Here is a 26,814-nt window from a genome sequence, read left to right on the forward strand (position 1 = left end):
TCTCTCCTACCACGCTCAGGTGCAGTTTGGAGAATTCATTTCCTCCCCTCCTTGAACCGGTTCAATTGGGACTTTTGTACTCACAGCTAATGTTGTGTGTTCTACACCCAACTAATGGCTGCCACAGGGGGAAGGGTATGGAGTGGGAGTTTACAGGGACTCATTCTTGATTCAATACTAGTCAGCATTTTCACTGACTTAACAGTACACAAATCAACAGCAGAGAAGTGGCATGGGCAGACTGGAAGTGTTCTGGAGGATAAAAAATCCTGCAGGATTAAAAAATGTAGTATTAAAGACAAGCAAACCCCCAGTAAGATTAAACTACCACTATGTACTAAAATCTAAAACTAGGTGGAAAGCCCTGTTATAAATCAGTGGCTGAACTATTAAGACAATCACCTACAACAGAACAGAACAATGTGTTACGGGTTGCAGTTCTTGTAACTAGCTCCCTCTGCTACAATTCCAGCTTGAATATTCCTCTGCACTTTTGGCAGGGCACAGAACTCCACTGTCAATTCTTAAAAATTAAATACTGAAAACTTGGCTTCTTCTGTACTAAAAGTGCAGCAGTGAGTGAAAAAAGAAGGAAATACAAGGAAAATATACAAGTGCCAGAATGCATACAAATGCACCAGAAAAAAATTCAGTATGGGATTGACTTGGAATACCTAGATCAAGATGTTCAAGGCCATGATGGGCTGTCCACCTCAAATTCTGCATGTCCTTTAGGGGAGATAACCATTCATTAACCAGTAACATAGCTGAAGTGGTACCACACTGCTGCTGAACAAATTCACTTTTACCAGCTCAGTTAGTTAAAAACAAAGTCTCCCTAAACAAAAATGTCTATTCATATGATACTAAATACTTTGGGTTAGCAAAATATCTTTTAAATCCTTAAGTTTTCATTCCTTTGCCCTCTCATGACTAAACTGTAAATTATATTAATGCTTTCTGTAGTGTCTAGATTTGCAGATTTACCTGCTGTACTTTGGAAATCCCTGGCATGTATGACCCAAGCACCTTTTCAATATTTTTAAAATGTTTATAGTTGTAAACCTAACAATATTTTGATAGACAAAGTTTGAGCTTTTCAAATATTCAAGTGACATCTGACACAAGATTTCATGTATTTTCAATAATGTGCCAAAACTTTATTGAGTTCACCCAACATCTATGAGGACTTATGTAGGATATTTAAAAAAAAAAAAATCAGTTCATTTTTTTACTTTCACCTTCAACAAAAGTACAATAAGGTTTCTGGTGTCACAGCATTCTCATTCATTTTCATGCAGACAATTTTTGGTACAAATAGGACTCAGACCAAAGGCTGAGTAAGTGCAGGAAATCTCTGAGGTAAGAAATGGTTCATTCTAGCAGTATTTTATCCTTCTACTAGACAAGACATTAAATGTTTGTTTTTTTCTACAATGCAGAAAAGAAGACAGGTGTTTTGTCCATAGTTTTATTTCACCAGGAAGGTTTATACAGTTCTGCATAAAGGTCATTTTATGCACACCCTGAAGTACAAAGCTCCCTTTGAAAACTCCAGCACAAAGACACTGCATCTTGACAACATTAAACAACGATGTGGGTGGTATAGGGAAAAAAAAAATTAAAACAAAACAGCATTCTTCCAATTGGAAAAGCATAATAAAACAAGGCACTTTCAGTAAATAAGTGAAGAACAGAAACATGCTGTATCAAAGATTCCACAGAACTGAGCCGGAGCACTGTAACAAAATTCTGCAGTAATGAACAAGTAAAATACAAAAAGGCACTACACAATCCTCTCCCTGCAACTCCCATTTCTCAACCAATTAGCCAACTGAACTTGGCACAATGGAGTCTTAATTATAAAGTGCATCTCCTGTTTTAATACATTTTGAAAAATAGGCTATACAACATAGGTACCAACATCCCCATGTGTACAATATATTGAAACAAAAATACACTGCAACTAGATTCAATCTAGTTATGAACTGTGCAGGAAAAAAATATGGCTTCTTTACAAGTCTTTCAATAGCCTCCATATAATCTGGATATTTTTAAACATACATGAATGCATTAGCAAGGTGGTAAGAGGTAGTGTTCTGAGTAAAAGGCAAACTTACAGATTTTATTGTTACATGGGTATATAACAAAGGTATCCCAGATTTTCAAAGCAGCATTACTGAACAAAAAGTATTACAGCATGCTATCTTGGGATGAAGATACACAGTGTTTTGGGGGTCTCAGATTAGTTCTTTCAGCAAAAATGACCATTTTACAATGTCCAACTACGATCCCATTTTGTAAGCACTTTTCTCTTGGTACTGGAAGTTTTCCTATTGCATTGCATTAAAATTTCCAGAGAAACTTTCTTCAGCTTTAGAATTTAAAACCAACACATTCTCCATTCCTAAACACAGGCGAGTCCATTTCTACTTCAGCAAGCATTATTTTATGGCTATAAGAATATGAAAACACAAATACCAAACAGATGAACACATCAACTGTGTCACAACAGTGGCAATATATGACATATGAGTTAGATGTGTTCCATGATTTGATGTGAAACTTTTGTCATTCTGCTAGGAAAGTCAGCCAAATTGTGTATGTACACTATTTAAACTTTAGCTGATTTTAGCCCTTATTAGACTTCAATATATTAAATATATAAAGGCTAGATAAAAACGGAAATCAAAGCAGCATTGGGTATATTTCTTACATTAATAATTTGTAAGGATTTATGTAAACATTCAATACGTGCATTCCTGCTCTTTGCTGTAAATTCTTCACAGCTACTCTATGCTCTTACCCACGGATACATCCCAAACATGAACCTTTCCCAGGTAACAGCTGCTGCTGCTCAGCTATTCCTCATCTGCGGTATAGGCTACTTCAGCAACTTCAATTTCTGGGACAGACTTTTCAGCCAAAGAGCCACTCCAGCATGGCTCATGGTTCTCTTTGTCTGAGCTGCAACGACAAGATCAGTAAGTGGAAACTGGTATGATTTTCTATAGCCATTTTATGCAGATAATCCACAAAACATTTACAAAGCTTTTTAAACTTATTGCTTATTCCAGATCTAAAATTATCTATCCTGAGGGCCTTTATGCAGCAGAGAGGTGCAGTAAAATGCTGAATTTCTCAGCTGTGTGGAATTAATGCAAGACCAAACATTTCAAAAAACATACTTTAAGAAGAACTAAAATACAAGTAGAATAATAGTATTTACCAGCTGTCCTCACCCAGGGTACCCTGGTCTGCTTCTACTGCAGAAGACTCCACCTCACCACTGCACTCACTTTCTTCTCCTGACATTTGACGAGTCATTTTTCCTACAGATAAATCCCTACAACAGATAAGAACAGAGTACCACCAATCCATACAGCAAACATTTGTCACTGAAGAACTGTTTGTTTCATTTTAACCTTGGCAATTTCTGCAAAAGGACTGAAAGTAACCTTTCAGTCTCACTCCTGCATTCCCCATTTCTTTTATTAGTACAGAGATGGCAGGGCTTGTACTGGGTAGCTATTTAAACAGTTTATTTGCTCCAGCTGCTTATTCCTCAACTAAATTCAGTCCTCTCAATCTCTGGGCCACCAAGGTGATTGCAGGGATGGAGCACCTCTCCTATGAGGAAAGGCTCGGAGAACTGGGATTGTTCAGCCTCGAAAACAGAAGGCTTTGGGGTGACCTTATTGCGGCCTTTCAGTACCTGAAGGGAACCTAAAAGAAAGATGCAGAGAGAGTTTTTACAAGAGCCTGTAGTGACAGGACTGTTCCCCCAACCAGGAATGGCTTCAAACTGAAAGAGGGTAGGTTTAGATAGAATATTAGGGAAAAAAAATCTTTATTGTGACGGTGTTGAGGCACTAGAACAGGTTGCCCAGAGAAGTTGTGGATGCCCCATCCCTCGAAGTGCTCAAGGCCAGCAGGTTGGATGGAGCTCTGAGCAACCTGGTCTAGTGGAAGGTGTCCTTGTTCACGGCAAGGGGTTTGGAATTAGATCATCTTTCAGGTCCCTTCCAACCCAGGCCATTTTATCATTCTCTGGTTGCACGACAATTTAGTACCTTTACAAAATTCAAGTCTCAGAGGAGTGTGTATGACTTCAGGTAAAAAAATTACAATCAGACTAAGCCACACACATCTTGCCTAAATGGCAGAAGGATTATAACCAAAACACAGTCAGAAGGAAGACAGACAGGATGATAAAAAGATTTCTCCAATAGTTTCTCAAGTTTCTCATTGTAACTTTACAAAACCACAAACTAAGTTTCAGCGCATTACATTTTCTCATTAGTGATAATTTTTTTCTTAATGGCAACACAAGATAATGGTCCAGCTAGCTTGGCTACAAATGGGAATATGGTCATGTAGAAAGACCAAAGAAATCCTTTTTTCCAAACCATTTCTCTATGTGGAAAACATACATCAATTTAGCACTGAAAGCTGGGACTTGAACTGGAAACAAGAGCTTGTGATCCATTTTGTGTTTGAAGTGATACTACTGTATTTCTTTCCCTTTTAAGATTGCTCTAACTACTGTTTTTATTGTTTTATTTTAATGCCTGCATTTTAGGTAAAGCCTTAGCAGTTTTCTGTAATGTGACTACTGGCCTATGTTTGAGCCAAATCCAACAATACGTAAAGGCCGACAAGTCTCAGGACTTGTCCAACCGTCCCCTCCTACCTCACATCCACTGCAGGTACCTGGCCTTTGGAGTGTGTAGGCATAAGATGCTTAATTCTTGTTGGGCCATCAAATAAAAATTCAACAAGGCCAGAGACAGACACATTTCTTTTGGGTTAATTTCCCATCAGACAAGCTGAAGCTCTCAAACAAGATCATAAGTTTAACTTGGTAATTTTTACAGCTAGAAGTCACAGAAGTTACTTTCCATTAAAACTACTTGGCTGACTTTTAATAATTTTATATGTCTGGGAACCTAGCAGTGTGTTTGTGTATTTAAAAAACATCACCTATCCTCAGGGAACACACTAAAAAATAAAATCACTTTTTGCTATTCCTGCCTTTATATTTTCAGTCACACAGAATTTCCTATCATGATGTTTTAGCCAAATTCAAGTTATTTAACTTTTCCCAACTATTGCACTGTTTAAGCCAGCAGCATGTAATAACTTTCTCATCAAACAGGGAAAGCATCTTCCAAATGTAATTATTTGCCTTCAGGAGTAAGCAACAAACTGAATATGGTATTCTGATAAGAATTTTCAGACAGCCACAATAATTCCATTTAAATCCTTTTCCAAAGGTAGCTCACTAGAACATTGTAAGGTGTGATTTGTTAGTCAACCTGGATATGCTGGACTCAGCAACCCTATGCAGTATTAATTTTTTTTTTTTTAAATTTCTTCACTGCCCCTGGTCCGACACACACAGAGGGGATGTTTTTTCAGCTGATCTCATATCAGGAAGAAATTCTTTACTGTGAGGGTGGGAGACACTGGAACAGGTTGCCTGGAGAAGTTGTGGATGCCCCATCCCTGGAAGTGTTCAAGACCAGGCTGGATGGGGCCTTGAGCTACCTGGTCCAGCGGAAAGTGTATGATCTTTAGGGTTCCTAAATAATTCTGTAATTCTGTGAAGTTCTAATGGGACCATAGGAATTTACTCTTTCGCTAAGGAAATGCTGCAATACTGACTCAGCATTTCTAATGAGACACTGGATAGCACAACATCAATTCCTCAGCTTCTGCTACAAAATCTAGCAGACAGGCACCATTTTTCCCTTGGGTTTAAGTGGACAGTATCTCATGCTATTTAAATTGTACCTGCAGCATCTCATTCCAAGCAATTCAGAATAAAGGTAAAGACATTATTACAGACACATACCTGCTTGATCCCTATGCTCTGTCAAAGCTTTGAGTACAGACAGAATTTTATAACTAAAAGCAATTTTTCCACTCATCTCTAGCAGCGCATTTCACATTTTCAATATTTCAAAAGCAGAACAGAATCTTGCTCTATCTTTACAGGACTTAAAGGATTAGGAAACAATCACAGCTACTTTAGAGGGAAAAGATAGGACAAGTTTCTCAGTCATTTTTACTGAATAGCTTTTAGCCAGCATGAGAAAGAGCTTACTGAAAATATTGCTTTGTATGTGGTTATGTAGGGAAAATGGTTTCCAAGATACAGCTAAAGCTGGTGCTTGTGACTAGACAGAGAAAATGCTTTAATGGAGATAAACTCCTAAAACCCTTAAAATTTCTACATACCTAATTCTTCTTTCAACAGCATCAATATGAAGTTGCTTTTCAGTTAATAATTTCTTCAGTGATTCAACCTCCCTTTGTTTTTCAAGCAGTTCTTTCTGTAAGCGATAATTTGTCTCCTCCAGAGTTTCACAGAAAGCCTGAAAGACAAATTTAAGAGCATCTTCAATTTAACTTCAGTGGACGACCTTTATTGATTTTTCTCTTAGAAATATCAACCTGTAACAGTGTTATAGCTGCTCTTCTTCAGATTGATTACTATAAAAAGCTATGTAAATTTTAAACTAGATTCTTATCTTAATAAAATAATGCTGCTTTGCATGATGAATTTATGCTGAACTGCAATGCAAATACTTTAATCACATCGTTTTTGTCTCACAACAAGAGAGACTTTAGAAAAGTAGTCCCTGATTTTGAACCTTTTTGCCTATATTGATCATAAACTGAACTCCCTGCTCCCTTTTCTCGTCATGAAGTTTTGTTTCCACATGACTTGAAAGTCAGTTTCAAAATACCTATATATTCCCATGATGCAAGGAATATTTGGATTAAGTACATGTTCTTTCCTTACTCAGGACAAAGCTGTACAGTTCTGTACCAAACACCTGCTATAAATATGAAATCATGACAATCAGAGGACCAGTTCAAAAGTATTTTGAAGAAGTTTAATGGGATGCTGTGAACACTAACTACTCAGCCATAACAAATATGCTGTGCTCCTCTGCTGAGCATGACATGCATGTATCACACCCCCTGATGGATCTGACAGTGAGCAATCTCAAAACCTAATGTGAAGAGCCCGTGTCTAATGCGACATCCTGCAACTGAATGCAGGAAGTGACAGAAGCGTTGGCACAGAGCCTGCTCATCTATTACTGGAAAGCACAAGTCTTCCAACAGTAATGTGCAATTCTGATTTAATAATTGACATGTTCTCTATAAATAAGAGCCCCATGTGGGAGGCTTTCTTGGCTTAATATTACCTACAACTAAACACTAATTCAGAGTCTGCTGAATATAAACATTTTATACAAGCTTGGTTAAGAACAATGCTGTTAAGACACTGTTTTCCTGAAGTTTTAAAACAGGCTACGAACTTTAAGAATATCCTTTGCTTTAACTGAAGCAGACTCATGATCTTCAAAATGTTAAGTTTTCCTGTAATTATACAATACAAACAAATGAGGAATTTTCAATTCAATAATCCTATTTTTTCCATGGAATTTTAATTTATTGACACAGATAGCAAATTTATCTGTGTTGACAGGCACTTGAAGACCAGTCATGAGTTAAGCCATAGCTTTATTCATGTCTACTAGAGCCAAGAGCACGGGTCATGCAATTCGTTCTTCACACAGCATTTGTAGTGATTGCTTTAGCTATCACTCTGGTTAAGCAGTCATCCCATGTCAGCCAAGCCAATTAAGTAAATTTTACTGCTCTTTGTAAAAATATTCAAGGTTGCTGGTACCCTAACTGAGAATTGGACATTATTTCCTTAAGAATATAATTAAGTTTATTATTTCAATCTCTATTAATTTTCTCTGTTCTCATTTCTTTTCTTCTTTGCCTCTGTTTTGTGAGTTCTTTTACTCAGAGTTCAAATTAAAATGCAGGAGACAGAGAGTTTATCTTTGGCCTTAGATGTTTATTATTTTCTGATCTATAGCACAGCTGCACGGGATGTGCCTCAGTTAACAAGGTGGAAAATGGCCCCGAGTTCTCACTTTCAAGGTCTTTTAAGGTCCAAATCACCCAATTATGGAATACTAATTAATTTGTTTTTACTTCTAATCCAATAACTATTCATGATGTGCACTGTGGGTTTTTTGACCCAATACCAGAACACCCAGATTTGTGAAGAAGGAGAGAAGAGAGCTAATCCACACCCCAAATCCTCCATATTGTTACACATATCCCAGAAACCTAAATTCTCTAAACCCAGGGTTCCAACTGATGCCTTTTCCTGGTCTTAAAATCAAGAGTCATACACAGTTAGAAGGGGAAAAGGGATTTTACTTTGGTTTTTAAGGATTTTTAGGTGCACACATCCAGGTCATATGCATCAAGATGCACCTTGCTGAGCCTATGTGTGTTCTGGAGAGGACCTTGGGGTCTGGGGCACACTGATCCCTAGCTATGAAGCTTCTAAAATGTTTAGTCTCTTAGCTTGACAAACAAGTCCAAGAATGTAGGCAAAAAGCACTAGGAATACAGAAGGTGTAAAAAGGTAAGGAGAAAAAAATATATTCTGAAGCAGAAAAGTGAACCAAAGCTGAGAAAGGGAACAGTGTGTAATAAGCTATCTTGCTCTTTAGACAACTGGACACCTAGAGTCTGGAACAATTTTAATACCCAGGCCGGAATAATTTTCCCTGTAATTCTGAAGGACAGCTGGGAGACAGCTTTGCTTCCTTCTTTAGTGGATATGAAACAGAGATGGCTGGGAAAAGATCTGTGGAAACAACTACCAATATGACCAAAAAAAAAGATCTAGTGAATATTTTGCCTACTTTTCTGTGATTAGATTTCTAAGCCTAATCAGCTTCTAATGGAGCAGGTACCTGTATCCCTCCCCCAAAAAAGATAAATGGGTTTTGGCAAGTCCTTGGAATAACAGAATAGACATAAACCAAATAGAAGATAGCCATATTTTGCATTATCAGGAAAACAGAAGACTTTTTTCTGCAATGCTTTGGATGGTAATAGAAAGGCAAAACAGAATTAAGTTTTCAGATAAGTTTAAAAATGAACTCCAGGAGTAAGTACATGAACCTCAGTGCTTTTCCTGTACAAGGCAGTTCAGGGAAAGAAAAAAAAAAGCAACGAACAGCAAGAGATGGATATGGATGCTTTTAGCATGTAGGAGTTTAAGCTCCTAACAACCAGAATCAGGACAAAAACCATGACCACAACCATAGATTTCAGGTTGAGCAGACTTCAATCTTTTCTAAAACCTGCGTGGAAGAAAGAATCCACGGGAAACCACCTTGGAGGAAAGAGCAGTCTAAGAGAGCTATTCAGTATTTAAGGATCACCACCTGCAGGGTCAGTAAGTACAGCTCAACAAGCAGAAAGTCAAGCAAAGGTTGCAGGAGGCCTGTGTGGATGAGCGAGGATCTCCTGAGCTCAGACATTAAACACAATTCTAGGGGTGAAAGCATGGAGAGGTGACACAGGAGAAATGCAAGGTTGCTGTCTAATCTTACAGGGACAGGATTATGGAAGTGAAGGACAACCTGGAGTTGAATCTAGCAAGGCATGTGAAAAGAGACAAGAAAAGGATTCTACAAGTACAGAATCAAAGAAGGAAGATGCAAAACCTTGGACTTGTTGTCTTGATTGGAAAGATCAGCCTTGAGTAATTCCTTCCCTGCATCCAGAAGGAAGGGCAAGACAAACTTACCTGCAGTAGGGGAAAACCAGGTCAGGGAACACTTAAACAAATTGGACATATTAATGTCGATGGGACCTGAGAGGTTGCACCTTTTCACTGTGCTGGTGGCCAGCCACTGGAGCAGGCTGGAGAGAGAGGCTGTGAAGTCTCCTCTGTAGAACATTAAAAAGCTGACTGGACATGGTCCTGAGCAACCTACAGTAGCTGACCTTACTTGAGCCAGGAAGGTTGGAATAGATGATCTCAAGGAAGTCCTTTCCAACCTCAATCACTCTATAGTAAGGTGGGGTATCTCTTCGAGAATTTTACGACAGCCATCTCAACAACTTCACAGAAATGGGCAATAGCTAAAACTACAACAGCACAGCTATTTTAATGGTTTGATTAAATTCCAGGGGAAGAATAACACAGATTTCACCACAGTATGCATGACTGAAATTTCAGTGAAGAAGGCACTTAAATTTTTTAAATTATCTGAACAAATAATTACAAAATTTTTAAAAATTTTGATCAGCTTAAATAGCAATGATGCAAAGCAATTGTACAGAAATCAAATATGAGCTTGTGACACAAAAAACATACCAAATCTTTCACATGCACACAAGAGCCAAGGCACTCCTACATACATGCAAAATAAACTGGTAAATATAAATTTAGTTGAAGGAGCATCATTTAACATTCAGAATTTCTGCAACCATAACAATGTATGCACAATTCTAAAACACAGTTATTCTATAAAGCAAGACAACTAAGATTATCTGCTCTAGGCAGCCCTGATACAGTTCTGCATGCCAGTGAAACTTACTTCTAATAAAATAGGCTGCAGCACACAGTATTATTTGTTCAGTGTACTCATATGCATGTTGAAAGGATGCTTTTTTACAACACTACTTAGTTTTCTGCAAGAACACTATTTTTGGTGGTGAGAATTAATCCATTAAGTACATTCATTACATGAGAAGACATCCCTTCCCATGACATGGGTGTTGGAAGTAAATGACCTTTAAGGTTCCTTCCAACCCAAACCATTCTATCATCTGATGATTCTGTGATTTTATAGCAAGAAACATTTCCCTGCAAGACCGGAAGTCTAAGGTATAAGCATTGTAACAATATGCTGATTGTAAACTTGTAAAATCTCTCCTTATATTAAGTAGTTGCCTTATATAAGTAGTTGCTTTAAAAAACAAACTTCATCCATGGCTCATAAAAGGCAAAAAAGAAGGTGCATTTTGAGACAGGGATGAAGTGCAGCAGTCAAAGACGAATCAGTGTGCACCAATTATCAGACTATGCCCATTCTAGAAGCACATCCTTTTGTGCTTTTTGTGAAAGAACAGAAACAGAAGTGTTTCATTCCATATGATTACACCGATCTTAAAATATTCTAACAACACCTGCCTTTTGCATTCTGCTTCTATCCTACAGCTTAGCACTTACCCTGCTCTCTTCTAGACTGTCAAAAGGACCCGGAGGATCATCCAGACAAAGAAATTCTCTCACTGCAAGGCTTTACCAAATAAAAGAGAGTCAATTACTTGAAGTATAAAACCAGCAACAACACTTAAAAATGATCACAAAATGGAGGTATTTCTTTAAATGACACAAAAATTTACATCCTCAAATTTACTCCCAAGTATTCAAAACAATGTTAACAAACTATTAAGTCTCAGTTTTATGTGTTGACCAGGGACAGTACTTAAAATGTAACTTAGGAAGAGGAGTAAGAAATTTTAGAACATGATTTTTCATGATTTTTAAAATTTTCATAAAATTTGTTGCTACATGACAACTGACAAGTTTATCATTTTAGAATTGAAGAGGTCTGAAAACTTCTCCTGGAGGAAAATAAGTATTATAGGATGGATGAAAAAGTATGCTGTTAAAATCCATATGCAGATCCCCTCAGGTGGTATCAGGGGATTTAAGCATGAGTACTGAAACATTTTCACCTGTGTCCATTTTGCCAAGTTCATAATCCACTGACATATATACATAATTTTTATGTATACAGTATATATTTTTTATATAAATAATAAGTTATAAAATAACAGAAGACAAAGTTAATGTGCCAAGGATCTACTAAATAGCCATCTCTAAACACACATTTCAAACTAATGCATTCCACTTAGAATTGTGTAACAGTTGACATCCCCCTCTATGTGTTGTTTTGCAAAGGCCAGAAGAAGGAAGTAGGTGTAATCCTGTGGTTTACTACAGAGTATTTCAAGCCTCTGTCTCATTCAACCTTCCAAATTTAGATTACATTTCACAGAACTCCCGAACATCTCCAAACATGTCCCTTCAGTCACCTTTTTGAGACTTTCCTGCTCGGTTGTATTCATTCTTCTTCAAATAACCTCAAATCAGAACATTGTATTCACAATTAATTAGCAAGTAGTAACTTAGGAGCAAGGCTGTGCTGACACTCACTACTGTAAATCTTTAAATCATCTCCTACTGCAATGAACACACAAAAATGAAAAATGTGAATCCAAACTTAATTTCCTGTCTCTTCCTCCCACCTGGGTCCCATAGAAAGGTGAGGGCAAAAGGCAGTAATTTTCTGCCTTCCACTCATTCTCTGCATCTGAGGTATTCACAATGTACAAACACGAGAAAGGAAACTTTCACCTAGCTACCATCCCGATCAACCAGCTTCAGGTTTGGCAAGAAAAATGAAAAGAAATTTCTTTGAACACTAATCATTCATTATACTATCACTTTTAGTTTTAAAAAGACTTTAAAGAATATTTATCTAAAACACACTGAGCATTTACTTTGTTGTTTCTTTACCTAAAATAGGCACCTGATGGCATGAACATTTATTTGCAGCCTAGCTTTGCGCCGAGAGTCAGCTCTGACCCTGCTCTCCTCTCCATGTGTTACACCTCTTCCTTTCATTTAACAAATAGAAGGTACTGCCTTTTAAGTACCACAGGGATCTTTTCTATCCTGAGACACAGCTTGCTGTACACGTGTGCTGGCTGAGATCCCTGTCCAGGAAGGAGCTGTGCCAGCATTAGGGAGGGCAGCAAAGGGCAGTGCAGCACATGGGATCCCTGACTCCAAGCTGACCGAGTTCCTCCCTTCCAAGCTTCTTATACAGGGTGGAGACAGGACAGCTCTGTCATCTATAGAAAGCTGCCACCTATATAAAGATGATGCTTCTGCTTAGCGGGTTAAACTTCTTTCTCCCACTTCATGAGTTATATGAAATTTTCTTGAACACACTTAACTTTGTGGGTGGATTTCAATTTGATCTTTCACTGAGTCTTCAATACAATGCAAAACATGAGAAGAAGTCTATAAAACACCAACAAGTCTATAAAACACAAACACTAAATTTAGCATATACCTGCATATACCATCCTCCATTTCATCTTTAAAATACTTTGTGAATCTAGTTTTAATAAAAAATAGGTATACCAAATGTGGTCTCCTATCTCTGAAGGGCAAATTTCCCACTGAATACAGTACATAAAGCATAAAGAGAAATAAAATAGACTTCTCTACAAAGAGAAAAGGCTTTTTGGTTTGACTTATTTGCAAAGCAGGAGAAGTAAATGGTGAGCTTTAAAGGAGAAAGCAGGGTCAAATGCTCACCACTGCTCCTGTGTACAAGTGTTAATTCCCACTAATAGTAAATTCATTCTCTGACAAGTGGGTAAAAATATTACATGGATCAAATCTCCCCCATTCTAATCACTTCTTGAGGACTTCAGACCTTCCATAGATCCAGACATTAGAATCATATAAATATGTTATAAAGTTTATAAAAAAAAATTGTCTTCATGCAGAGCCCTACATGGACAGAAGTTCTCAAAACCACATTTCAGTTAACCATCTCTTCATTAGCCAAAATACAAACTGATTCCACAAACATTTTATTTTAATTCCTTTTTGTATCTGACAACCATTGCAGTTTAAAAGTTACAGTTTGGAGTTTCTTGCCTTAAATTATGACAAAACACTATTTTGTCCAGTATGGTCCATCACCAAGATACAAACAAGCCAGCTGAAACGCTGAACTAGCTGCAACAATATGAAGCATAAAGACTTCAGATCTATTTAAGCAAGTCCATTCCACTCACTAGTGTGTCTCCAGCAGCATAGCAGAAGTTACATTTAGGGACTATTAGAGACTGATTCCTTTTATTTTTGGCACACCTATTATTGTGTAATTTAATTATTAGGAAGTTTTTAAACTTCACAGCTGCATACCTCACCCACATAATCATATTTAATAGCCACTGACACAGAAACTCACAGGTTGAGCCCCATTTCTTTTTGAAATCATTTAAGCTTTGTCTCTGACATCTCACAACAAGCTTTGCCACTCAGCATGACAGACTCCAGCATGACTATGAATCATCAAAATATTAACATTCTTTACTCACCTTCCCTCTCTCCTTTGATGATTTCACATGCCCTGTTTAGCCAGCCCTTGCCCAAGACAACAGACTAAAGAGAACTCTTCTTGCACGGAGGTTTTTCTGCAGCTTCACCTGTTCTTGCTTTCTCTGTGCCTCTAACAGACACCTCCCTTGAAACTGAAAGGTGTGCTTTAGCACTGAACTATGTGGAAGTACAATTCAGATTCCCAGAGCAGTAACTTTTTTTTCCCCTTTTAAGTTCCTCTAATGATTTGAATGAAACTTTCTGACTATTGCTGAGTACTGAACTGATTCAGAAAACTAGTGGTATCAGTATCAAGTTATTTTTTCAGGTTGCAAAAACCAGTTGAGTTTGCAAATCTGTATGGGTGTACTTACTGACATTTTGTACTTCAAGACACAAAAATAGGCATTAGTCACTCAGTGCCTCAGGATCCTTCTGCAATAGTTTGTGATCTCATTGTTCATTCCATTTTCCAGATAATTTCAAGATGTTCTGAACATCAGTGTCTGCAACTGTGATCTAATGTTCCACAGGTACTACCCTAAATTTCCATCAATCCTTTTCCCCTTGTTTTTTAACCATTTTATATGTCTGTCACAACCCTGTCATAACCCTGTCACAACTACTTGTTTGTTAGATTTCCCTCTACAGGAGACACTATAGCATTTTTATTTACCTGCTTACCACTTCGGGGGTTTTTTTACTACAAGCAGTACCAAAGTCAGACTGATGTACAAATCCCTATTTTCCAGACTCAGCAGTTGAATGCCCTATAAAAAAATGTCAAATGTAGTAATAGCCCTTCTACTAAAAAGTAAAGTAGGTATGAGCATTTTATGGTCTCACACCACAGCTTGGCAATTGTACAATTTAGTTCCTTTAAAAGTCTTGAGGGAATTAGGTTTGCTTTAGAAAATTTCTTACTCTTTGTTTTGACTGAAGTTTCAGATGATGACAGGTCCTCAGACTCATTCCTCAAAGAATCTCTAGTACAGCAACCTTTTTTATTTCTGGTGCTGGAAAAGGTTTTAAAACTGCTTTGCCTCTAGCAAGTTGTCTACTTAAATTCTCTTCTGGTCTTTAATAAAATTATTTTACATTTCATTTGTCAGAATTACATTCTCTTAATTTTCCTGCTTTGGAAGAATCTCCCACTTTGTACGAAAAGATACTGTTGAAAGAAATCTTTGCACTTTGCTACTTAAACACATAATGTTTTTTAAACTATTAAGACTTTGTTGATTTGTGGTTTACATTTACTTATGTACAGGAATCTATAAAGGTACTCCTATGACTATCATGTCATGTCAATTAGAAACCTGTAATTTAATAAGACATTTCCAGAACTAACTGCATAATAGTACAGGTACTCTCCATTATGAAAGTGTAACACTTAATCCTAGTATAAATTAACAATGTAGCAATTCTGTACTAAACACAGATGTTTTAGGAGTAAACATGGGATTATTCTAACATTTTAAATACTACAGCTTTTAGTTATCCCTGTACAATTCAGAATACTGCACTTCCATTTTTTTTTTAATGCTAAGATGGGACTAATTTAAAAGGACACTGAATAATTCACATAATGACCAAATGCACAACATGAATGTTACTGAAATTCCTCTCCACACTGCCCAAAGATACATTGCTGGAGTCTAGGAGTTTTGTAAGATGAGTATGGACAGGAAATAAGCCACAAATGCACATGCAAAGTTTAATCACATACCAGTTAGCAATATCTTTGTGAGCTACTAGGTTCTGGAGGAATGCCTGCAGCCCCAGCTGTCGATCTTCCAAGAAGTCAGGATTGTAATTATCCTTGAACCAGCGCTTTGGTGGAAGGGCCAACCGAAAGCCTGGAAACATATCTTTTAGCTGAAATTGAAATCAAAGACAAAAAAAATTAAAAATTCAAGAAAAATACTGATTTTGTCACAGGCACGGATTTCACTCAGATTTATGAGGTATTTCTGACTTCTGCTAAGTTCAAGCACAAGGTAAGTCTCAACCATAAGTATGATCCAAACTACATCTTAAACTGTGGGCACAGTTCTGTCACTTGCTGTGCTGCCTTATGCAATACAGTGCTTTGTATTTTTCCTCAAATTTAACACATAAAAATAGGAATCAAAACCTTTGCTTTGTTATTTAATGTCTGAGCCTGCTATTTAAAGCCTTTAAGTCTGTAAACATAAGAAAACTGTAAATAAAAAGTATCAGATGAATAATAATTTCAGTGGTATTTCTTCTAAAGTACTTGGGGATAATAAGTTCTATATATATGCATATATATAGAATAAAACCCCATTAGGGATCTACAACTCTGCCAACTCGTCTTTCTTGGGGAGCTAGAAGAATAAATTACAACACTTGCATGAGGTACTTCTTGTAAAGAGAAGTTCTTTGTATACCCAGAATAATAAAATTCCAATATGGAAATATGGCTCAAACCCTAGTAACATACAAAACTGTATTTCTGAGTTACTTAAATAGCAACGTGGTATGGCTGACATCAGGAATACCCAGAATTTTTATCTGAATTCAGAAATAAAATGTACAGGTGAATGAAAGCATTAAATTATACAACAATGAACCTGTCCAATGGTGCCAATTATTTTTCTAGTATGCATGATAATCAAAAATACTTTAACACTTTGATTAAAAAAACCAATTTTTCAAAGTGATGCTTGACAAGGAAAAATCTGGGAGAGGATTTACAGTCAACACAAAAAAGCAAATAAGTTTTACAAAATCTGGTATCTCAGCTGCCACAAGAATTGTTTCATCTCTTCTTAATACAGGATCTAGCCAACTTCTGTCAGAGATGTTCTGCATATACCTTTTATATTAATATGAATGCTGCAGTGACAGAAAATGCTAACGGGTAGCTCTTTCACCAGACTAAGTTTTGGAAAAGTTAGAACAGATGCTGCATTTCAAACAGTCTCTCTATACACTTTAAAGGAAGAACCACATTAATTTATCACCTTTGCTCATGTAAATATTGCTCCACAGCATGAGGTGCTTTTAAAACATCACAAGTATTGTTTATTCAAATAGCCCATGATAACAACTAGTTCCTTATTTACAGAATGGTTTATTGTCAAAGCCTTGCTCTTTATTACTGAATTTAATTATTTAAATATATGTTTTCCTCTTACTGAATTTCATCTTGATATTAGACTCTTCTTTATATCTTTAAGTTTATCTTTGGTCCTCCAAAGTTCCTTCACCTCTTACCAAGTTATGATTAATACCATATATATATAAGAATGTATCTGAATAGAACAGAACCCATAGAATGTAACAAAACAAGTTCCTGTTCATTGTACAGAAAACCACAGATAACCATTGCTGGGAAAGCTTTTCAACCACACAGATTTCTGCTTAATGGTACTTTTACTTGTCTGGTCACATAGATCATGCAATTTAATTCTAAGGAGAGAGCACTTCTATCTACAGATTACTCCTTTTGTGGATGACGGGTGTAAGAGCCAGCTGCTGTCAGTGGACTCATTTTCAACAGCACAGTCCTGGAGCATTATTTCTTGAGCACTCCTTAGACACAGCAGGAAAACCCATGGGTCAGACAACTTCTGGCCATGACTGCTTGCCTGGACCCAGAACCTTTCCTACATCACCATGTAACACATTACACATGTCATGTGAGTCACAGTCTTGGGGAGAAATGGCAAACTTCTTGGTTCTTAACACTGGCCATTTCATTACATGTTTTCAAACTATTAATATGTTACTATTTTGTAATTCTCCAATATTTCCTGAACGGTGTTATGTTTAAGGTCCTAGAGTTCACATTTCTGGATTATAAAAAGTATAATGTCTTACAGACCAAAGAGTAAATGATTTAGATGTATACTGAAAGATGAAAAAGCTTCAGATAGTGACACAAATTCAAAAACCAGAGAATTTTCCTTTAAACAGAAATACTAATACCTAGAAATAATGCTAGAAGCCAAATATTTTTGCCAAAGATTTGATGGCAAAGACTAAGGGCTTCACTTGTAAAATTTAAATATTTATTCTAATAGATTTTTAGGCATTTTAGTTTTTCAAACCGCTGATAACCACACTAAAAGTCAATGGAGGTAAGCCAATTCTTGACCTACACCTGACATAGCTGATCAAAATGCAAACTGTTGTCTGACTTGACTTCCAAAATCTGAGATGAAATACCAAGATCATCATCTCAAAAGAAGTCAGGCTTTTGCCAATATCAAGACGTTCCTCAATTTAAGATAGATTGTACTTAAGACAGGAATTTCTTCAGAATGAAATCTTCTAAACTAATTCACATTCAGCAATTTAGTTTTAGACTCTACTGGTGTTTCAAAGGTAGTCTATAAGATATTCAAATAGGTCAAACCAAGAACCCAGACAAATTTTTAAGTTCAAGTCCATTTTCAAAACTTCAGCCAAATTAAGTTCTTAGCTCATGAGGCACATTAATCCAAAGTGATAAGCTATTAAAAAAATCCCTTACTGTGGATAAAAAAAGGGCGTGTTATAAGGTTCATGTTGAAACATGATAGCACACACTAGCAGAAAGTGTGTTGAACTGGCAATGACAGATTAATCTTAGGAGTGAACAGTGGACAAAGAAAAGTGCAATTGTTTCTCTACTTTTGATAGCAAATCACTATTTACCAATTGTAAAAACCTGTGCTTTTCAGACAAGTATTTTTTCCTTTCAAGTATTCTAAAAATATTAAGCTGTTGACCCAGAATTCCTATTAATCTGGTGTTTCCTCCTTCATCTTTAAAAATCTGATATAGTATTAACTTTGAAGACACTGAAAACAACTGAAGACTGACCAACATACAAAGAACATATTTATGTTCATGAAACTTCAGTTTTATCATGAACCAAAGCAGAGTTTGTTACACAGAAAAGGACTAAATAATTACTGGATCATTCTTGCAAGAGAATACCAGCCCCTAGTTCTATTTCCATGCAGGGGATAAATATTCAAGAGTTAATTTCTTTTGCCATATAAACTAGGAATAAATATAAAGTTTGATGCACACAACAGCTTCAGATGAAGTTGTCACCTCTCCTTTACACCAGTGGTAGCTGTTTCATGTATCTTTGAAAAAATGAGGAATCATATTTTTCCAGTCATTAATACAGTATGTGTTTCACATGCATTAAAACCACAAAAAATAGAAGTGACAAAAATACAAGACATGAAAGAAGTGAGGTAAGGTAGTTGAGAATTTACCAGCGTATAATTCCCACCTTGTCATTAAGCCTGGAGAAATCTGTGTACCGTCTGAAAACCACCCAGCTTTCCTCTGGACTTCTCTTTACCAGTATTTTGTATACCTGTGTGGAAAGACAGGAGTATCAGAAAAATGTGCAAAATTTCACACTGCATTGTCTGGAAGGATGAAATGATCCTTGGTTTCTTAATGAAACAAAACTCGTGGATAAAAAAAATCTTAATAAGAGTAAAAGAAAACCAAATAACGATTACCAGTACAAAGAGTTTATATTAACTTCAGAATTTAAGAAAGAAGCTTCTGTAATTCCTGAATAGATATAACTATCTCTGTCTGTAAGAAAGAATGTATTGCCCTGCAGAACTAAAGTCTTGGCTATGAAAAAAGTAAGGGAACTGTGTTTTAGTGATCTACTTTAACCTTTGCAAAATTATAGTTTTACTCATTGATCCTTGAGGCCACTATGTTTTTAAGATGACTGTTAACAATCAAGTACCAAGCGTGATATTGCTTCAAAATGTCTCATCTGACTTGCTTCACAAAGAAAAATGATGGAGAATAAAATGACATCCTCCTCTGCATTTGTCTTCAACATTAGGTTTTGTCTTTCCAGGCAAAATATGACTTCACTGGAAAACTGCATCAGAATGATTATACCAGCACTGTGTAACTGAAGTAATGGATTCTTTGAATCAGATTTTGCAAAACAACAGCACAGCAATACCATACTCCTACTTAAAAGCAAATGGATAAAGAAAAAACAACAACATTTTTCTAAATATTACTTTTTAGGAGGATTGATATTCCAATGCCTAAACACAGTGAATCTAACAACAAACAACTTCAACTAAAAAACATTAAACAAGTGTTACTTTCTCCAATGTAAGGAAAGAGAGGTTCTGCAATTGCACTAGGTTATTCTTCCCAGTCTGTATGTAAAAAATATAATACAAGAAAGAAAAAGATATTTTTAGAATCATAATGATAAACAATCCCTCACGTAACCAAATTCTATTTAAAACCTTTTCTAATCTGTTACATAGTAAAATCTTTTCAAGTATTTCATGCTGTCATAACAGGCTGTCTTAGCTGATAAGAGTATTTTTCTTGTTGCAGTCCCAACATGTGATAACCCCAGTGTCAGCTAACTTCTGTACAGGTCTGAGACTATTTCTAGCAATTTTGTATTCCATAACATATTAAGCTGCAGATAGTTACAGAAACTACAGATAACTATGGTGCAAATCAAAAGCAATTTTTCAGCAAGTACTTCTCTTATCTTTGTTTTAAACACAATTTCACTTTCAAGAAGCATCATCTGTGGAAGTCATGGATTGTGTCAGAGGAAAAAGTTACTAATTTTTAGAATTCAAGCTGCAGGACATGCTTACAAAACTATGATTAATATAATTTTTCTGCCTTGCATTTTATGTATAAATGCTTATCCAAATATTTTATTACTCTGCTGTCGTACTAGAAGTATAAACAGTTTTATTTTCATAAATAAAATAAAGGATTAAATGTAAAATTGTGAAGACTCTTTGCTAGTACACAGTAAAACACAGAACAAGAAACTTTGGAATATGTGTGCAAATTGACTAACTAATCAGTATTCTACTCTTGTATTCTACTGAAAGTTCTGCAAAAGCATTGTTTAAAAATATATATGAGAAAAAAATGGAATCATTTCCAAGTAAACATTAGATAACTTAAAAACAAATATTCACCAATTACAGTGAACTTAACTGTAACAGGGAGTGCAATCAACTTGTGATTACTGGCCTCAAAATTATGGTCAACCCGAAACAAACATGTTTGGTTTTCCTGCCAAAGTTAGAAAGGTGGTTGGGTGTTTTCTGGCTTCTCTTTAAGGTTTGCAATTAATGAATAAGAACTAGAATATTACAAAACCGCCTCTCAGTTCCTTCATACATGATCTGTGGTAAAAATCACAAATTAATTCAACAAATTCACTTAAGTCCACTCAATCATGAATGGCTTTATTCTATAAATTAAAAAATCAATGAAAATACACCCATATGTGGTAACACTCTGTGGCTGATTCAGCATCTCATTATAATTTCTACTTGGCTTTAAAAGCAAAAACCAAACAAACAGAAAAAAGGAAAAAGAAAAAAGTGCTAATTGAACATTCCAGGATTGTGAATTCACTTAAGACCAAATGTTTACAAAGAGATGTTTTTCAGCCTAAGTTTTCTCTCCCATAAGCTTCAGCAACCACATACTCTAACATGCACCAACATCTAACTCCTGAAGTTTGGACATCATTCAGCCTAATCAGATTCTTATTTTTGAGAATTATGAGATGCTACCAACACTGAAAAAAGAATTCAGCAATTGAGTTTCCTCTCTCTTACACGTGATTTTAATTCAATTTCCAGTCTTCCATCTCATTGTTTTTAGCACTCCAAAAGCAACCCAAATTTCTAGGACTAATTACTTGCTGGTTTTAATGCACAGCAGCAAACCGTACAACATGCAACTGAAAACAAACAGTTAATTGTGTGCTTTCAGAAACTAACACAGCAATAGAAGTGAAATAGGGAAGAGCAAAATGCACTCAAGCATTTTACAATGGAGGAATGTTTCACTTGTTCTGTGACCTGACCTTCCATACACAATAAGGAGACAAAGCTGTCATTGTTAATACAGAACACCTTACAGGCACACTGGAGTGTCTTGGCAATGTCTTCAAGAAAGACGCTGAGGAGCTGGAACAAGCCCAGCGAAAGGCAACAAGCCTGTGAAAGGTTTAGAGGGTAAGTCATGTGAGGCTGAGGAAGCTGGGGATATTTATCCTGGAGAAAAGGAGGCTCAGGAGATACCTTATTGCTCCCTACAACCACCTGAAAGGAGGCTGTAACCAGGTGGGGGTCAGCCTCTTCTCCCAGGCAGCCAACGACAGGACAAGAGGAAATGGCCTCAAGCTGCACCCAGGGGAGGTTCAGGTTGGACATCAGGAAGAATTTCTTCATGGAAAGGGTTGTTAAACATTGCAATGAACTACCCAGGAAGGTGGTGGAGTCACCATCCCTGGAGGTGTTCAAGAAATGACTGGATGTGGCACTTTGTGCCATGGTCTGGCTGTCAAGGTGGTGATCAAAGGCTGGGCTCTATCTTAGAGATCTTTTCCAATCTAAATGATTCTGTGGTATTTTCAGACTAATCCTTGTCCATATAACTATATTGATTGTAGTTTTAGTTTTGAAGGTTAATATTTAAAATAAAATTTTTAATCTGCGTGTTAAAAAAAATTCTGCTCTTCTCTTATGCTATCATGCACAAAGATGTCAGAAACTGAAAATCTCAGGAAAAGAGAGGGTATCATTCTCAAGTAACTAAAAAGCATTATTTAACTTCTTGCAAAAAGAACTTGATTTCATTAGTATTTTAACTGTCATAAAGATTCTGGACTTCTCTAATCTAAAACAAAACAGGAGGGAAAAAAGTTTGTTATTTCCTTCTCCTTACCCATTTCTGATTGATGTTGCTCATCTTAAGTAATATAATTAATAATCTGTAACAAACAGCTTCCATCAGTCCCACAAGCACTACAGTATTATCTCAAAGAAATATTTCAACCACACCCACAAAAACAAATGTAAAAGTGCATTGATACATTTATGGCATGGAAAAAAAATGAACTGCCAGCTACAGTGCACTTTGAGAAAAATCAATACAAACCAGTTAGGCTGCTGTTCTGGCACAAGATATGGCATAAGTGACTTCTCAGTCTGTCTGCAAAACAGGTTTCCCCTTACTAGAAACTAAGCTGGGCAAGAAGTTGAAATCCACATGTGTGCACTTTCACCGAAATGTTTTAAGTTACTAATAACTGCCAAGGGTAAACATCAAGGTTTCTTATCATGCATTTCAAATAAACGACTACATTTTATTTAAGAAGTTTATCTACACAGAACTTATACAAGTTCAATTTCACAAGGAACTGTAACTCTGCAAGGAATTCCTGACTCTTCCAGCAGAAGTTGATAAATGAAGCAGAACCAATTCCTTCTATTCCACATACACAATTGCAGGAAAGACTGCTTTCTAGTCCCAGTCTTCCCACCTGTATAACAGGAATGACACTTTCCTGTCAGGAAGTACTTTGAAGTTAAACTGCTAAACATCCCCGAACTGCAGGATTATTTGCCGAAAGACAATGCAAAGCACATTCAATTGTTATCTTGTCATTCCAGGATCAACTACACTATGCCCAAAACTTACAGTGAATTTTGCCCTTTCCTCCATCACCTCATAGCCCAGAATAGTAGGTGTGGATGGTCGATCTTCCCAGCTTCTGGAATCTGCATTCTGCTCTACTTCTTCTACAGGCTGAGTACAGTATTCTATGGATGTATCCAGACCTGTAAACTTAGTCCTAACAAGTGGACTGCTACATGCAGATGACGTGGAACCAATCTGGTCAGGCATGCTCATCTTTTTAAAACTATCAACAGTAGAGTCCTCCAGCTGTCCTTTTGAGGAGCTTGAACTCGTTGAGATGCTCCCAAAGGAAGGACTTCTTTGGTTTCTGTTTGTAAAGCTGGATGATGAACTTCCAATAGGAATAGGAACAGGAACATATGGTGTTGCCATCCTTCATGAAAAAAACCCCTCAGTTTTTGGTCCAGGAATTTAAGCTTCATTCACCGTATAAACCATGTTTTGTCTTGTTTTCAGGAACAGTACCTGCAATTAAGGACAGAAAATACTGCTGTCATTTTTAAGTCAAAGCAACACTAAGAGCTTTGGAAAAAAATCTGTATTAGCTCTGAGATGGTACACAGCAGTACTGACAGTAAAACATCTCCACAAAGAATTTAGCTTTATATAAAATGGTGCTTTTCAGTTGTATCTCAACCATTTGACAGCTTCACAAGAGTTCTGTCTTCCACAGCTACTAAAATTAAAATGGCAAAGAAGTAAAGCAAGATTATAAAAGAGAAAAATCCTTTTGTCCTTTATGACTTAAGTGTTATTTGGTTTTATCCAAAGAGTCAACAATTTTTTGGCATATAAGAAGGAGTAGTTTTAGTGACTGTTTAAACAGTACAAAAGGTTTTCTTAGAATTGATTCTGTAAGACAGCCACTGCAGACTACGTGAGCCAAACACACAGGCAACAATATACACGACATGAATCAAAAGACATGACAGCAAACAACTTAGGTGAAAACATATTTGCATATTACACACTAGCATAATAGGTCTGTTTTCAATGCAAAATATTTTTTCAAAACAACTCTGTTGTATGTAATGCTGCAGACATTTGTCACAATGTTAAATGGGAACATTTTCTGGAGTCTGAATTGGAGCAATTAAGTTTTACAACCATGCACATCAAAAGCAGGGCTGTTACAGCAGGTAGTTTCCCATTCCAGAAGATTAAAATGCAAAAAAAAAAAAAAAAAAAAAAAAAAAAAAGTGCACAGAAAAATGATAAACAAACAATTTAGTATTTTTTCTTCAACAAAACCATTTCAAACGGGTCTGTTGTGCGCACACATGTACATTTCTGGAAAAAAAAGCAAAATAAAATTAAGACCGCAGTATCAAACTGCCAAAACAGCACCATCTCCTCATTTTAACAAAGCACCCAAAGAAGAGCTCTTATAAGATGCAAATTAAATACCACATCTTCGGATTAACAGGATTTGAGCCATGATCCATTTCACCCAGAAATAAACCAATCAACCAGGAGGCTGCAGGAAGCTCTGAAATGGGAAACCGCCAACCTGATTCACATCAGACAATCAATCACCTACTGCAGCAAAACCAAATGAGATTCCTAATTGCAAGGGTGAAGTGATGCTTTCACTCTCTTGCTCTAATTTAATCCTAGAGCACATGAATAAAGAAATAAATTTTAAATGAAACAGCACCAGCAAGACTGAAAAATTCTCTTGAACAAACTCCTTGAGTGAAGGAAAAAACAAACTTAGTCATCTTTTCAGGTACATCAGGAAGACTTCACACACTCTCTGTCAGAAATTTCAGGTAACTTGACCAGGAGAACAATTTCAAACTGGCAGCGATTTCTTGGGAACATCTCTACTTCGCTGTGGAATAAGGCTGGACACTGGGCAGCATCTGAGGGCACTGAAATGTCAGTATCATAAACCCCTGCTGACTCACTTAGCCGGTCAGAGATGGGATTTGAAGTATCCAGCAGCTTCTGTTGCAGCACAGTCCTGTGCTCGGTTGTGTGAGTGAAGCCACAATTCAGACATCTGACCTGCTTCAGCCTCACTTAGTGTGAGAGAAAGCAAGTCACACCTGTCTCCGTGACAAGACGTTCTCCAGGAGCTACACCAAGATTTAAACCCCTTTTTTCACCCACATCTCAGTAAGAAAATATATTTTCTGCCTCGAACAATAAACTCTGCAATAATTTTTCTTCAATGCAAGGCATGAAGCATTGTCTGATAAATTTTCTCTAGCAATATTCTCTGAACAAATAAATATCTAAATGCAACACTGAAAAAGGTAACTCCTTTTTTCCTTGCCACTTCAGTGACTCTTCCATGTTACCAGCATAAGGAATTGGGAGCATGCCCTTAAACAATGTCCCACCCAGCTATGTTCTTGGGGGTGTAGGATTAAATTCCTGTAAACAGAAGAACCTAAGTGAATCCACACTACAAAAAAATCCAACAATCTATACATAAAAAGTGATTATTCTCTGTTGCATGACTGGGAACCTGGAGTAGAAAATAAGCCCACATCTCAGGGAATCTGCTGAAGTTTACCCAGCAGTTTGTGGAATTTTAAAATGCAAAAAATACTTGTGCTTTTCATCACTTTACCAAAAAAACCAAACCAAACCAAATCCAAAACCCCACAACGACATTTTCACCAGTTACACTACTTGTGAACAGTGTCTTTTGTAGAACTTCTTCCTTTAAAGTGAAACACCAGTCAAGAACTTACTATCTTGAGCTGGTTTACTTACTACATATTACTCTTTAATGCACATCAATCTCTGAGCAGCTGCACCAATTTGGCAAGCAAGAGAGCTCAACACAGACAATCCTGAGGATAAAGCCCTTGGTGTTGAGAGGCCAACACCTACACGGTATGTACTTCAGCAGCTTTCATTTCAGACCAGCTCTAATCTGGTACCACTGCCTGGATGCTTATTAGCAGCTGGACTGCACTAAACCTGCTCCCAGGGTACATTTTCTGGTTTAGTTTCTTTTGTACTCTGCAAGGCCATCCCAAATTGTGAGTCAATGCATATTAAAGGTGATGATGACACTATTTTCATCTGAAGGACGTTCTTGACTCAATCTGACACAGAAAAACACACCCACAGACAAAAGAAAAGGGCTGATCTACCAGTGTCACATGCAGATTCCTGTATCTTAAAGAGTAACAGAAAAGTATTCTTTGAGTAACAGAAACACCAGGTCAAGTGAGCAAATGGCACACTGCGTCACTTAACTTGAATTTTTTTTTGTAAAAAAAAAGTTGAAAGAAACATACAAAAATATTACTATACCAGACTCA

General features: G+C 36.7%; 1 protein-coding gene and 1 long non-coding RNA gene across 4 annotated transcripts in view; one reads left to right on the plus strand and one right to left on the minus strand.

The window, feature by feature from the left end:
* Nucleotides 1-1,129: 1,129 nt before the first annotated feature.
* Nucleotides 1,130-23,902, minus strand: SNX16 (sorting nexin 16). 3 transcript variants are annotated; one of them, XM_069005011.1, is made up of 7 exons: nucleotides 23,531-23,902; nucleotides 19,299-19,385; nucleotides 15,768-15,916; nucleotides 11,078-11,147; nucleotides 6,244-6,380; nucleotides 3,230-3,346; nucleotides 1,130-2,967 (listed from the first exon to the last, which is right to left on the minus strand). In XM_069005011.1, exons 1-7 carry the CDS (start codon nucleotides 23,900-23,902, stop codon nucleotides 2,862-2,864), a joined length of 1,038 nt encoding a protein of 345 aa, XP_068861112.1. In that variant the 3' UTR covers nucleotides 1,130-2,861. The 3 variants fall into 3 exon arrangements, with proteins under 3 accessions (XP_068861112.1, XP_068861113.1, XP_068861114.1); XM_069005012.1 differs by lacking the exon at nucleotides 3,230-3,346; XM_069005013.1 differs by lacking the exons at nucleotides 1,130-2,967; nucleotides 3,230-3,346 and adding an exon at nucleotides 3,353-3,726.
* A 5-nt stretch (nucleotides 23,903-23,907) lies between these two features.
* Nucleotides 23,908-26,814, plus strand: part of LOC138105265 (uncharacterized) — a 42,096-nt gene continuing 39,189 nt past the window's right edge. The window contains exon 1 of the long non-coding RNA XR_011148435.1: nucleotides 23,908-23,991. This is a non-coding gene — a long non-coding RNA (uncharacterized lncRNA). The remainder of the gene's footprint in view (nucleotides 23,992-26,814) is intronic.

Source organism: Aphelocoma coerulescens, chromosome 2 (assembly GCF_041296385.1).
Source record: "Aphelocoma coerulescens isolate FSJ_1873_10779 chromosome 2, UR_Acoe_1.0, whole genome shotgun sequence".
Lineage (NCBI taxonomy): Eukaryota > Metazoa > Chordata > Aves > Passeriformes > Corvidae > Aphelocoma > Aphelocoma coerulescens.

Excerpts from the sequence above, each read along its gene's own strand:
- SNX16 (XM_069005011.1), bottom strand. The coding sequence starts at position 23,902 with ATGGCAACACCATATGTTCCTGTTCCTATTCCTATTGGAAGTTCATCA. Across the intron at positions 19,386-23,530 it reads AGGAAAGGGCAAAATTCACT|GTATACAAAATACTGGTAAA; the intron begins GTAAGTTTTGGG and ends CTTTCCACACAG. Across the intron at positions 3,347-6,243 it reads GCTGTTGAAAGAAGAATTAG|GGATTTATCTGTAGGAAAAA; the intron begins GTATGTAGAAAT and ends TATCTGTTGTAG.